The sequence below is a fragment of the Pollicipes pollicipes genome, unplaced genomic scaffold (assembly GCF_011947565.3).
Source record: "Pollicipes pollicipes isolate AB1234 unplaced genomic scaffold, Ppol_2.1 Scaffold_7261;HRSCAF=8764_pilon_pilon_pilon, whole genome shotgun sequence".
NCBI classification, from domain to species: domain Eukaryota; kingdom Metazoa; phylum Arthropoda; class Thecostraca; order Pollicipedomorpha; family Pollicipedidae; genus Pollicipes; species Pollicipes pollicipes.
In genome coordinates this window covers 22,612,845-22,627,598 of record NW_023597054.1, presented here as the reverse complement: position 1 = coordinate 22,627,598, position 14,754 = coordinate 22,612,845, and the positions used below count along the sequence as shown (strand labels likewise).

At 50.2% G+C, this 14,754-nt stretch overlaps 2 protein-coding genes across 2 annotated transcripts in view; both read right to left on the bottom strand.

Annotated features, from left to right (window-relative positions):
* Positions 1-14,754, bottom strand: part of LOC119113238 (prenylated Rab acceptor protein 1) — a 61,581-nt gene that overhangs the window by 25,938 nt on the left and 20,889 nt on the right. The window lies entirely within an intron of this gene.
* Positions 6,342-13,224, bottom strand: eca (transmembrane p24 trafficking protein eclair). Its single transcript, XM_037237590.1, has 5 exons — positions 13,051-13,224; positions 9,515-9,630; positions 8,847-8,951; positions 8,303-8,449; positions 6,342-7,204 (listed from the first exon to the last, which is right to left on the bottom strand). Exons 1-5 carry the CDS (start codon positions 13,184-13,186, stop codon positions 7,055-7,057), a joined length of 654 nt encoding a protein of 217 aa, XP_037093485.1. The 5' UTR covers positions 13,187-13,224; the 3' UTR covers positions 6,342-7,054.

Below are 14,754 nucleotides of genomic sequence, written 5' to 3'. Positions count from 1 at the left end.
GCGTGGATGTGAATCCGGGAGTATGAGTCCGGTCCTGGGTCATGACATCTTGAGGTTGACTTTGATCGTCGCTCCCACCTTCCCACAACACTTAGGTCTGAACAATGGGGTTTAGCTATTGAGTCCCAGTCTGGGCTAGAGCCCGAATCCTAAAAACTTTGCCCAGATCGCCTAGAAAGCTAGGAAATATTTGAGAGTACCAAACCCTACGTTAACTCCAGTGCGAGCCCCCGCACTGGAGTGGTAGCCCCCACGGCAGCTCCAGCACGCCCGCACGAGACCCATCTACACCGCTCCGCCTCGCAGGCGCCGCCGCCGCTTGCCCCCTCCCCTCGCCGGCTGCGGCCGCCCGGTCGGCCAGCGGCCGGGGCGGCACGCAGCCGGATCGATTAGCGTTTGGCGGGCATGGCGCGCCCGGGCCACGGCTCGCGTGGCCGCCGCCGCGTGCCGGGACAGCGGCCAGCACTCGCCGCGTCCGGTTACGGCTCGCGACCGACGCTCGCCGCTCCTGATGGCGGCCAAATGAAATTATTATTTGGGGAGACGGCGGACAGTGGCGGCCACCGCAATCTGTTAGCCAGTGATTTCAGCGTTTTAAAATGAGCAAATTGGTCGTAAAGCCGGACAGGCGGGTGCGGTTATGGTTGGCTTGTCGCACGACCCTCCGTCCGTTTGCTAGCTATTTAATCGAACGCGAGCGTTGCTGGACAATGGGCGGGCTTTAGCCCTCAGGCACGAAATGGCTTTAAATGCCACGCATTTTCCGGTGTAATCACTCATAGAACTTGCTATTCATGCTATTAAATACTGCCCTAAAATTCTTGTTGCATCTAAATTGACCTTTACTTTAGGGTTGTGCAATGCGCGATGGTTCCATTGGAGCCCGATCACCTGCTGGCAGTCGAAATAACTTCAGGATGGATGGTTGCAAGCTTTTGACCTCTAAATGCGGGTTGAGGACCTGTTTCACTAACGATTGCAGTGATTTCACAACTTGTGCTGCGCATCCTACCAAAAGACCTGAATGTTCCGTTTAACAAGACGAAACTCACATATTCAGCCTAGTCTGTGTAGCAAGTGCCCACCTGCCTCCAAATAAACTGTCGGCAAAATCGGAAACATTTGCTTCACGCAAAATACTCTGCCGAATTCCACGCATACATTTTCAAAGCGTTCGCTGAAGTCATAACGCATTGTCAGTGCCATGGGGCCCCAGTTAAGCAATGCTTTATTTGCAGCAAAGGGACATTTAATAACGCTCTGCAGGACGCGGCTGAAGGGCAATCAAATGTATGTCACACAAAACGCTATTTTAGGGTACATAGCGCAATCATAGCGCGGAGACTCTAACTTAAGACCACCAAGGTGGTGAGCGCAGCTACACAAGCGGCCTCCGCAGCCGTGCGCCAGACGAGAACACAGCTCGACACGAGATGCTCTCTGTCACAGCGGGCCCGTGTCCTCGGTCAGTCCGCCGGCCGGTCCGGCGCGAGCTGGCGGCCCGCTGCCGCGCCGCTGCAGCTGCCGCCGCCGCGCCGCAGAGCGAGAGAGGAAGCGGAAAATCACGCCGCCCGTTGCGACATGGCGGACATATTTTCGGCGTGTCCGGGGGCCGCGTGACAATGTCGCTCAAGAGGATGAGTCGCTGCTGTCTATGGGGACCGGCCCGGCGCGCACGGCGGTGCCTTTGTGGACCGAGCGGCGGCGGCCCAACGCCGTCACGGCACTAACCAGCCAAAGGAATCACTCGCATTACCACCAGGGCTACATCTATTTGTCATTACAGGCTACCAGGTGGACCGCAAGCGTGGCAAATTTCGACTTGAAGCAAGCCATGAATGTGAAATAAATCGCCGCCCAGCCAGGTCATAAAGCCTATTATTTGATAACGAATGAATAGCTGAGCACGGCTCGGCGTGTATGGCAGCGATGAGACGGAAAATTGTTCCGTTTTCGACCGGCACTCGTCCGGATAGCTGGGTTTTTAGTGCCCGTGATAAACGGTGGGGGAGCGGCGCAGTCGGGTTGAGCGTTGGTCCGGTAGCGCTGGCCCTTTGTCGGGCCACGTCGGTTTGCGAGAGGCCGCGCCGGTTAGAGGGAGGCCGCACCGTTAGAGGGAGGCCGCGTCGGTTAGAGGGAAGCTGCGTCGGTTAGAGGGAGGCCGCGTCAGTTAGAGGGGGGCCGTACCGGTTAGAGGGAGCCCACGCCGGTTAGAGGGAGGCCATGCCGGTTAGAGGGAGCCCACGCCGGTTAGAGGGAAGCCGCGCCGGTTGAAGGGAGGCCGCGCCGGTTAGAGGGAGGCCGTGCCGGTTAGAGGGAGTTCACACCGGTTGGAGAGAGGCCGCACCGGTTGGAGGGAGGTTGTGCCGGTTAGAGGGAAGCCGCGCCAAATCGAGGGAGGCCGCGCCGGTTGGAGGGAGGCCTCGCCGGTTGGAGGGAGGCCGCGCCGGTTGGAGGGAGGCCTCGCCGGTTGGAGGGAGGCCTCGCCGGTTAGAGGGAGGCCTCGCCGGTTGGAGGGAGGCCGCGCCGGTTACAGGGAGGCCTCGCCGGTTACAGGGAGGCCTCGCCGGTTACAGGGAGGCCGCGCCGGTTACAGGGAGGCCGCGCCGCCGGGACGGCTCAGATGACATCCGGCGGACGGCGCACACGCCGGATGCACACACAACAGTGACGGCGCCGAGCCGGCTGCAGGGTGGGCAGCGCTGTTCTGGGAACGGGTCTCCTGGTATTGTGCGTGGGTGCAGGAACAAGGGGGAAGGCAGGGGTGTCATGCCCCCCCCCCCCCGTTTTCAAGATGGGGGCAGAAATGTTGGCTGGCCCTCGCTTTGTCAGACTTAAGTCGCGTTTAGCTTACTTTTGTACTACCATAAACATGCATGCTGATTTGCCTAGTTCACCAGCCATCTCCCTGAAGATGCGTCATGTTTTTCGTTTGCCCATTGGCCGTCGTTTAATATCACAGCCGCGCGGCCTATGGAAACTGCAACGCTGGGAGTCGACGCGGTTTTTGCTAAGATTTGCAGGCGCGCATGTTCAAAACCAGATTACGTAATTTTTCTCAGTCATTCAAGTTGACTGAATTTGGGATATTTTAAGGTGAACATGGGTTGGATATGTCAATACAAATTTGGGACTTTATTTCGATCCACGATCTACTTTTAGGGGTCCTCAAAATTTCAAAAAAGCGTAGAAAAAGCTGGAACTGGAGTTTTTTTTACAATTATTATACCATTGGCGTCGATCAGGGATGTGTTCCTTCAATGAGGGTTCCTGTGCTGGTCCGGTGCCAACCGCGCGGGCCAGAAGGCCTCCCGAATCAGGGAGGGGAGCAATGCGATATGATATATCCTTATAATGGCCTCCGGATGAACCAGGAGATCATGTTCCGTGTCGCCAGAATGATAGCTAGAAGATACTTCGCGATGGGGCGGAATGGCCCTTCAGCCCTTGGCCGGAAACGCTAAGGTGTCCCGGGTGTTCAACTCAAGGAATCTTGCTTGGATGGAAATAACTCTTGCTTGGATGCTTGCTTGGAAACAACTCTTGCTTGGACGGAAATAAGGGGTCACATTGTTGAGTAAAGTGGGGGTCTCATTATTGTTGAATAGAATTGGTCAAAATGGGCTTTAAGAAACGAACAAGGCCATCCCATGTATGCCTGAGAATGTTCATTTTTCAGAATGGATTAGTAAAACAAATTACATCAAAAGTTTGAACGCGCCCGCACGCAACCTCAAAAGCAGATGGTCTGGGCTGCTCCGTAAAACCGAACGGCTTCGGCCACTGCAAGTGCGACCAAACGGCGGGCGCCGTGTTAATCTGTCTTCTGGGCAGACTAATAGCTAGAGGAACACGAAAAACGAATTTTTTATATTTTACTCTTCCAGTTCAACCGCAGATTTCAGCCCCAATTCGCGGTGCTTTAAAGGTGAATCCGTTCCTATCATCAGTCTTAAAATCGTGCACATGCTATGTGCGCCCAGACTGCCTTCTTAATGTAAGATGTGATGTCATGAAGTGTTCAAAGATACTTCTTTCAGAATCGCCATCATATTTGTCCACCCGTTGGCCATGGCTCGGTATTAGCTGCTGGGCAGACGCTGCGCGGCTTACGGAGAACGCAAGTCGAGGTTTTTTTCTAAGATTTTAGAGTGCGCATGTTCAAAGTTATGTCACATAACTTGTATTACTTATCGATTAAAGTGTTTAAAAGTAGGTAATTATTTCAGAAGCGTCATCATTTTTGTCCACCGTTGGGCTAAGGCTAAAAGCTAACCGCTGGGATAACGCTCCGCGAATAATGGAGACTGCAACGCCTAGTGTCGATGCTTTGTTGCTGAGACTTCCGAGCGCTCATGGTAAAAAACGACCTAATGTAATTGCATCACTAATCGATTCTGAATGAATGGTGAACATCTCCAGACGAAACTGGCTCGACGATGTTTGTTGATCACTCGATGACACACATTGTTGACCACTCGATCTCCAATCAAACTTTCATCTTCAAATTTGAATCAAAAATGTCGATCCAAGCTACCTTCACGATGTTGTTAAGGTCTGTAGAACACAGATAAAAAATTTTGACGAAGGTTTTGGATTTTATCGGTGTAGAAAGAGTCCACCAAACCGTTGTGGATCAAGGGTGCCGGCGATTTATCCCAAGCGGTCGTTCAGCGCCTGATTTCTGTACTTGATTGACTTCAAAATAAAAACAGAGTTGATCCCATGGTAACCTCTGGTTTCTGCTCTGATTACAAGGAAAAATAACAAAGAACAAAATAACTGTGTTCCTTGTTAACAAGTAAACTATACCCGGATTTTTTTTTTTGGGGGGGGGTCTCACCATAACAGGGACTTTTGTCCACCCTGTGTTCCCCTTGGCAAGGCTCTGGCTACGCCCCTGCCTACACGCAAAAACAGATTAAGTCGTCTGCGTTGAATGGCGGGCAGTGGAATGTCCGTTGGGCCAATTCAGATCTAAGGCAGGCAGCTTTCCGGGGCAGCAGGCAGCGCCCTGAGCTTCGCCCCCCCCCCCCCGCCCCCCCCACTCTTTGAAACGTTCTTACGCCTGTGGCACTACCCAGCGCTGTTCTGGGACGCAGATGGTTCTGAGGTTTCACCACAGTATGTTTTTGAAATATACCCCAAAGGTGGGATACTCCCAAGAAAATGACAAAGGAACCAAGTAACCCGCCCGCAACCTTATGTCCTAACTATCATGCATGACGTTCACCATCCTACCAATAGACGGTGATTGACTCGCGATGGGTACGACCCGGGTCTGGAAGGCGTTATAGCTATGCCATCACTTCAATGAGTTGCCTCTAGCCGGCCGTGAACTTGGGGCCCAGCGTCTGAAGACCGGTGCGCGAAACCACGTGGTGAGAAGCCAGCTAGATAGAAGCTACGTGACAAAGTGCTTCGTTTATACTAGCTCGCGCATGCCCAAATGTATGCATTGCGTCGTTTGAGCATTGATCTTCGGAATATGAAACCTTCTGCATCTGCCTAACGCTCAGAAAGGTCATGTTGCAATATTCTACGCATTGTTACGTATTCAACTTGCTTGTGATGTGGACTACTCCAAGGAGACAAAATACGTCATTTAGGAATGGTAGTGGTCTATATCAGAAATTTGGCAATGTATCTTCTGTGTAGCCCCCCCCCCCCCCTTTGGATGATAAGGAGGCCACCGATTTACTACACTAAGCACTCGGGTCCATTTTCCACCTACCTTCCCCTGTTTACACACTTATCACGCTGGGCGACCTCTCCTCACAAGGGCTACGCTGGGTTCACTGTAACGTGAGAAAAGAGCAAAGTCCATTTGGGGCCCCAATGGAGCTGCAGGTGCCAAACAGACAGGCGCGTTGCTATTCCTGAGATTTCTTGCTTGAGATCGAGATCTTTGCTAGTCATTCGGCTTTGAGTTCCCAAAATATTTAGACACCTTGGCGTGCTTTGTTACCACACTTGAGCGTAATGTTGCGCCTCCACCACACCTCGTTCTCACGCTTCGGCCATTTCCAGCAATACCCGTGCCCTTTCATGCGTGATGTAATAAACTGACAGTCCTAAGCCCCATATGTAAATAGGATAGACACAGCCTACACACAAACACGCAACTGACGCGCCTGTGCTGTCTTCAACACAGATCGCAGAGAGCACATCGTCAACAGCTGGCGGTGTCTTGGGTAGCAGCCAGCCATGGCGGTGGAGAACTAAAGGCTACCTGACCTTGTCAGCGTTCTCCGTCCCGGCACAGCTCTCCAAAGTCAACCATCCATCGGCATGTCAAGGCGACCCGCGGAACCCACACGGTGGAGCACGGCACACCACACGATGATTCCGAATTCGAGTCGATATATTATGTAAAAGTGCTGAACACCACGTAGTGCATTTCTCATTGTAACGGCACCTCACCAGCACTGAACGCCTGGCAAGCGACCCCAGCCAGCCAAGCAAAACGTAAATCGGCATGCCCGTCTCCACGGCCACAACCCGAAGGGCAACGGGGAGCTGACGAATGGTAGTCACGCACAGCAGACAGACAGTGTGCTGACTCGAGAGGAGCGTGCTCACAAATTTCAAACAAAGTGAACGGGCCGCTTTCCGAACGTAGCGATGCTGACAGCGCCGTAAGCTCACATTTCCGCAACTTTTCCAGGAGAAAGCACGCAAGAAAACGCAACCACCCACCAGAAAGAGACAACTCAACCACGCGGCTCTCAGCCAGCTCAACGTCAAACGCAGCTGTCCCGTTCACCATGGCCATTGGCTATTCACACCCGAAGCAACCATACCGGAGCTGGCCGGACGCGGGCACTGCAGTTCGGCACTGCAGATGGCATCAGCTGCGCGCGGGCCGCACGGCCGGCCGCCGGTCCCGGGTCACACGACTGCAGCGCCGCCTGGCGGTGCGCCTCTGCGTCCCTGCGGCGCGAGTCCCGCGCCGTTTGTTCCTTCTGGCCGCCGCGACCGGCGGCGAGGCGGTGGCGCGAGTGAGCGCGCGCACGCGCCCCACTATCACGAGCGTTCCGCGCGGCCGGCCGGCCTACACCAGCTTTTTGGCCTCGAAGAACGACTTGAGGTGGCGCATCTGCCAGTAGCCCATGGCGAGCAGCACGCAGGTCTGCGCCAGCGACCACCAGAGCACGCGCCCGTTGGTCGACTCGCTGGTGGTGCGGAAGCGCTCCTCGCGGTACTGACGGCGGCGGCGGCGGTGGGTCAGACGTCAGGCCAGACACAGACGGTGACACGGTCAGACCAGGTCAGACGGTCCGATAGCCAACGGAACAGGCCAGACAGATCAGAGAGTGGGAGACAGACGAGGACCGTACAACTCGGGGCCAGACGGCCAAACAATGCAGAACCGACTGCATACTAACATCTGCAACGCGGCCCACTCACGTGCATAGCACGGTTAACACCCCGTTAGCGTTTGCCCGCGGCTGTGTCACGTGCACCACTCACCAGGAGAGTTGGTGATACCGTGTTTGCATCCACGACTCAGTACGAAAATCAGATTGGAGGATAAGTTGTAAGATTGTCTGCATTTAACATCCATGATAGCATTCCGGGTTTTACCAGGTTTTAGATAACAAACTTAAGAATGGGAGTAAATCCATGCTAGTCCCCCTAGCCAAAGGTGTCTTAAACTACCTTAATGTACACCATATATGGATAGCGCATAGTGTAGGGTCGCGGACAAGCATATCACATTTTTGGCAAGAAGTTTTGCTACCTCTGTGTTGTGCTGCGGCAGTCTAAAAATGATTGCACCACTTTCAAGTTGCCTGACACCAGACTGAATGACGATAAGGGATGGTGTATGGCAGCTTTATTCAAGGTGTATGAGTGCCCGAGATTTAGAACCAGTGCAGTTGCGTTCTGCCTGATCCAACTTTAAGGCCGAAATAGCATATAACATCAGCAAAACAAAGCTAGTGAAGTTTACTCAGGCATAAGCTACAGACTTACACCCTTTGCCAACCGATTTTGGCAACAGGCATCATTATATCTCTCAAGTCAAGTCGCAGCTGTCATTTATCAACAGACTGAAACAATCTCAATCTAGGAAAGACACACCGAACGAACGCCCAAATTACGTTCGCAACAGCCTCAGTGAAGAGAAAAATAGCAACAAATCCCCCTTCAAATGCTCCTCACCGACTTACTAGGCGCCCCCAGCGAACAGGCTCAGGCTGGCGGAATGCCGTCATCTAGCGAAAGCGTCCCTCGGACGCGTGTCACCGCCGCCATCAAGGACAGGTGGCCTGGACTGGTACAGCCATTAACTCACGCGCTGGTAGTTCTGCTCCTTGCTGATCTGCTCCACCTGGTCCAGCAGCTGGCGGACGCGCAGCTGCAGCTCAGTCAGCTTCTCCCGCTTGGCCACGTTGGCGTAGTCCACCGCCTGGTCGCCGACCGAGATATCCAGGTGCACCCGCTGCAGGCGCAGGGGTCGCGTCAGTCAGCAAGGCCACCGTCTGCCGCCGTTTAAATGCCTCAGTTCGCCGCCCAATGGAGGGCATCAGGACAATAGCACATGGTCCTTCATTAGCAGTGCGACACAATAATATGATTCTGACAATCCTCTACGAGATAATAACATGATCTGCAACATGCCCTGCCACATCATCACAATGCTTTCTCTTCTGTTTGCATAACTAGCCCCTCCGCAACATCGTGATCTGCAGCATGCCCCTATCGCATCGTCACATCGCTACCCTCTTCTGTCTGCACAACTGGAGCCAGGTAAGTTACTCCCTCGCGACATAACTACCAATCGCCGTGTCCTCGCATCGCCCTGTCTGGGCCCGACCCAACACGCTGCGTCCACTCACCAGCAGCGAGCCAGCGAACCACTTGGTGCTGTTGGAGTAGAGGCAGATGACGTGTTCGCCGGGCGTGTGCGAGGTGAACGTGAAGGTGCCCTCGGCTGAGTACACCTACGACGCACGACCGTCACGGGTCAGAGAGGGAGACAGGTAGAGAGAGAGGGAGAGCGCGCCATCCTCCCCGACTGGCAGCGGTCGTCCCGCGGCAATGGGGCGGCGGTGACCGGGTCCTCGAAGGCGACAGCGCAGCCTCGGGAGCCTGGACTTCCCAAGTCACTGAGCCGCATCCATGTTGACAGTAAATGACGACCAGTGGAAACGGACCCGAAAATAAAAAAACATGAGTATTTGACGGGATTTTTCCCTGGGTCGCGTTATTCTAATGTAGATGAAGTGGTGCTTTAGTCACAAATCAATCAACCTGAATGAGATTCACACACATGTTCTGGAAATCTGGTTTGGTTCAGATCATGACTAAAAGGTGTGAAAAACATGTTAAAACATTTTGTAGTAACACAAAAACAAATGTTCGAGTACATGAAAATAATTTCAAAAGCAGTAAATCATTCAAGCCACACTTCATGCTACACAAGCATACCAAAACAATCTAACCAACAGACCACCAAATCTGGTGCTGGGAATGGCGTCCAACTGAGCCTATCGCCGTGGCTAACCTTCGAGAGGATCGGCTTGTCCTCGGGGTCACGCACATCCACGTGCATCCCGATGCCCTGGTTTGTCTGCATAAAGCCACCTGTCCGCGGGTCAAACAGCTGTGTCTTGTACTTTCCTGAAACATGGAGACTGCTGATCACCACCACCCTAGTCACAGGCCCACCACTAATGTCTGCTGGTTGACTGCAAACGTCCCCAGGCTGCATCCTTGCTGGTCACGGGTGCGGTTAATCTTTCTGAATGTCCCCACTCCCTGACATCTGTAGTCAGGCCAATTAACTTTCAATGTGAAGCAGGCCAGTCAAGCAGAAATCCAGTTCTAGGTTGGGTTTGGTCACATACAGCTCTATGCAGTCCTATCATTTCCAGAATCTTGCCTGTGATGGGGTGCTGAGTTCTCAGTGTTTTATGATGACAGGTAATACAACCCTGGTTCAAGTAGACAAACTTAGAAAATGGTGGGACCTGAAAGTGTTTAATCTAGGGGTTATTGTATTTTGTATGAGCTGTACATTAACTAACTTATCATTTTGTTCCAATCTCATTAATCTTAAAAGCGATACTTTCCTATTCTTCAGTAAAAGTCATGTGTTAGCCTGGTAGTGCTAAAATAAGAACTGCAGGGAGCCATGATTCATAAACTCATTTTCAGCACATGGTGACATGAGGCCCATGCTAACTCATTTATATTATAAGGAACTACTCTACCTTTCCTTTCAGGAAACCCCATACACCCAACAGACCTAAGGTACTAAAAGTCATCCTTTTTTATCTCTAGAACTAGTCTTACACAAGACCTGCTCGATTGGGGAATTATCCCAAAGCTGGCAGCACCCTCTGTCCAGTCTGCAAACCACAGCAAACATGCCAACAAGATGTTCAGGGTAGACAGAATACTGCCCGAAACAGGATAGCAGGCTGCCCCAGTTGGGACATATTTTGGTAACCTTACTTATGCCACAGACATGATTTGTCATCATCTTTTGTTATTTTCTGTGATATTACCAATTTTGTACATCATAGAGCCTTCATACAAGTGTCATAGAACCCTCATATATGTATGGCATGTGATGCCCTCAATACTCCAGCATAATAATCTCTGTTGCCCAATTTTCATAAGCTGCCCCCTACTTGAAGTTGTACCCCACCTCTGCTCCAAGATCTCACCCAGATCTGCCATGGTTTGCAGACTAGCCCTCTGGCAGATATTTGTATTGGTTCCTCCTTTCAGAATAAAACTGCTCAAACAATACTTCTGCACAGCACATGACATAATGATAATCAGAAACAGCATGATTCAGTGATGTCAACAACCTGGTATCTCAGCAACTCAGTCTGTAACATGCACATCAGTTGCAAAGATCATGATTTTGGAAGGTCTGCTATAGAACAGTGTTGGGAGCCACCTCTGCTTGGACCAGCTTCAGCCTGCTGTCTCCGCCTTGGGCTATAAGAAGAGAGGCCAGGTCGGCCTCCATCCAAGCAATGTCATCATGCAATTTGATCAGAGAGAACATTGCATGTGGACTGTCTAAACAAGATAAGTACATTCTAAGTTGTGCTCATAGTTCCCAGTGCAAACCACAACCAACTGTCTTTAGCATTGCATTAGTAACAGTTGGACAAGCTGAAACAAACATTATTCAATGCTACATGGTTTGAAACGAAAAATGCCAAAAAAAAAATGTCAATCTGCAAAAGGTGGTAGATGACTCCATTAGATATTTGTAGCAGGACTGATCCTGATGGATGAGGGGCAGCCAACTTCTCTGCTTGGGATAGGAGCTAATGATTTAAAGGTGCAGGAAGTGTACAATATTTTACTGACCATCTAACCTGCGCTTGTCAAACCAACACATACCCCTACTTCTCAGCTTGGGATGAGTCAGAGGCACACTATTATATATATATATATATATATATATATATATATATATATATATATATATATATATAATCTTCAACAGTGTAACATTACATTCTAACCCTTGCTCTGATAGGAGAGAGTAATGCCACCTGCAAGGTTTTTTAAGATACCTCTCCGCCATGTGGTGCAGTTGCACTCAAATTTTGGTAAGCCATGAGGCATTCCTTCCTCTTGTTTTCAACACAGTGATCTACAGCTAGGCTGGCTGGGCCAGCAGGCATGGGCTGCAGAAAGCTTTGAATGATGTCAGTCAATGCCAGCATGGAGCGGGCCAACATTGTTACATAATCAGAGCCATATGTGCTCAACACATATAACAATACACCACCCTATTCATAACTGACCGACGAGCACACCTATTTAGGCTTAGTATTGCTACAAGGCACAGCCATTCACGTATGATGTAAAGCTTAGTGTGATTTTCTGGAAAATGTGACCTTCGACCAGGCATAAGGGGACTAATTCTTGGCCTAGTAACATACAACTATCATCAAGCATAAGATCTTGTCAAGCCCAATCCTCTGATGTTTTCTGCTTATCTCAATCTTCATTAGTTTGGAAAAGGCATTGGGGATCATATTAACCCACCTCCCCACCAGTTTGTTTATGAAAAACAGTGAATTAGCACAGGGGTTAATAGTATAGGGTTGTAATGACAGTGAAAAACACAATATGATATGGTCAAGACAAATATGATGCACTAGGCCTTCCAGCTGCAGTCTTCATGAATGAAACCCCATTTCATTTTTAAAGCAACAAAGTTTTGTCTTTTGGTACCACTGAATTTCTGCACCAGTTTATGGCTAGCCCCACAGTACCATGAGCTACTGCAACCAATGAACTCCTGCTACATACCAAACACTAAGTTTCAAGACTTGTCCCAATTAAGCCCCAATGAGATCTCAGCAAAATCTACCATGCTCTGCATGCTGGGACAAACAGTCATAAAAAGGGCTATCTACCATCTGGTATGCAAACCATGGCAAAAATGTCAAGCAAGTCTTTGGCAGCAGATAAAATCGTGTCCCAAATTAGGTAGCACATTGTCCTGTTGAAGGAAAATATTTTGTTCACCTTATTCACTACCACACCACTTTTCATGAGATTTGATAATTTTCTTGCATCTTATCCAGTTTGTTTTGCATGGAACACACCATGATGCATTTATATTTCAATTAAACAGTTTGCGCTGCAAAGCTAGATATGCTGTCCCAACTGACAGATGTGCGATATCTCTACCCAAACAAAATCTTGTAAAAATCTGTCATGGTTTGGAGACCCACTTATCATCAGTATTTGACATGGGCATGTAAACCAATGTACTAGAAATAGTCACTGGTGTGTACCCCATCTATGGGCATTAATATTATGCATTTCAAATACGACATTCAGATTCAGTCCGATGGAGGCAGTGACTTGCCCTGATAACCAATGTCCACACACCCCAATACTAAACAGGTTCTCTTGATTACCAATGATCACAAGTGTCCTCAGATGGACATGCTACAAACTTAACAAAACGCATAAGATTTCTTGAAATTGGTTGTCTAAGGAAAAGCAAAAGGACATATTGTTGCAGCATGTCCCAGAACTTCTATTCGTGCTTACCAGTTATCATTGTTTCGTCGGGAATTTCCTCGATGAAACATTTTCGTTCCGTTTCAGCTATGTGAAAGTACAGGCCATTTGTGTTATGCACATAAAGAAAGAAAACCAACACACTCGCAAGCACGGACTTCCTCATTTTGCCGGTATTTTTAAGAGCGAAACCAAATAGCAGATGGTCGCCTACAGTTGTCACGGAAAGTGAAAGGATTTTATGAGCCAGTTGTCAGGTGCGCCAGGCTTGTCTATAATTGACGTGTCTGCAAACATTTTCAAGAACATTATACAAATTGTAAATAAGAGTGCAATCATAGTTTGCATACATATGAACGAAGTACCCCCAAAATTTAGGTATAATTTTAAAAAAGAACAAAAAATACAATAAATTGCTGCAATGTGGTAAATGTCGATGATAGTTTACAATGAACCACTGTCCGGAACGGCGCATCAGCGTTTTCCGCAACGCGCGAGAACGATTATCTGCAACGTGTGATGGGGGATAATGGTATGACGAAGTGAACTCTTTGGCGGAGATCTTCTAAAAGCGGGCGGTATCTGACAATGGCTAGCGGGGTTTTGGGCCAGGATAAGGGATTTGGAGCAGTGGTGCAAAAAAGCTGCACTTATGACCTGGCCCCAGGACAAACACCGGTCACGAACGCGTGGCCAACGACGAGCAACGCGTATGCAATTCGCATGCTTCAGGACGGTGCATGGGTTTCGGAGAAAGGCTATGGTTTGCGTGCCACATACGGGGGATCGGTAGCCCAGAGCCTCCAGCGCATACTCAGAGCAAGGTGTCAAGCCATTCATCTCGAGCATGGGTGCGAACGCTCCTTCATTAACGCCCTCCGGGGGACCGGAGAAGTGTAAAGTAAAGTAATGGAAGTGAAATACCTTCCCACTGAATCTCTCTTGAGTGGATCCTGCTATGCTGATGGTACAAGTGTCACATGCATGGGCGCAGGAACAGGGGGGGGGGGGGCAGGGAGCCATGCGCCCCACTTTTCAGGAGGGGGGGGGGGGTGGCAGAAATGTTAACTGCCCCCCCCCCTCCACACTTTTCAGATAAAGGTTGCATTTGGTTTACTTGTGCACTACATTTAACACGCGTGCCGATATACCTAGTTCACCAGCCATTTCCCTTAAAATGCGTCATCTTTTTTCATTTACTCATTGGCCATCACTTAGTGTTGCAGCCGCAAGGCCAACGCCGCATGGCCCGGAGACTACAACGCCGGGTGTCGGGGCTGCTGCTATGATTTGTGAACGCGCATGTTCAAGATCATATTACGTAGTTTTGTATCAGTAATCAGTTCTGAAAGGATCTTTAGCATTTTAAGACGAGCACGGGTTAGCAGTATTAATACGAATTAGGAACCCCATTTCAGCTACAATCTAAGGCCCGGGGGAACTCATTATCCTTGAAGAACACAGAAAAACACGGAACTGGAGTCTATGTGACAATTATTGGACTACCTGCAGTGATCAGGGATGTTGTTGCGTCAATAAGCGTTCCTGTGCTGATCCGGGGCTGACTGCGCGGGTCAGAAGGCGTCCCGTGTCAGGGATGGGAACAACGTGATGATTTATCCTTCTAATGGCCTCTGGATCGACTAGGAGATCTCGCCCTGTGCCACCAGAAAGATATCCAGAAGACACTTCGCGATGGGGCGGAATAGCCCTTCAGCCCTTGGCCGGAAGCGG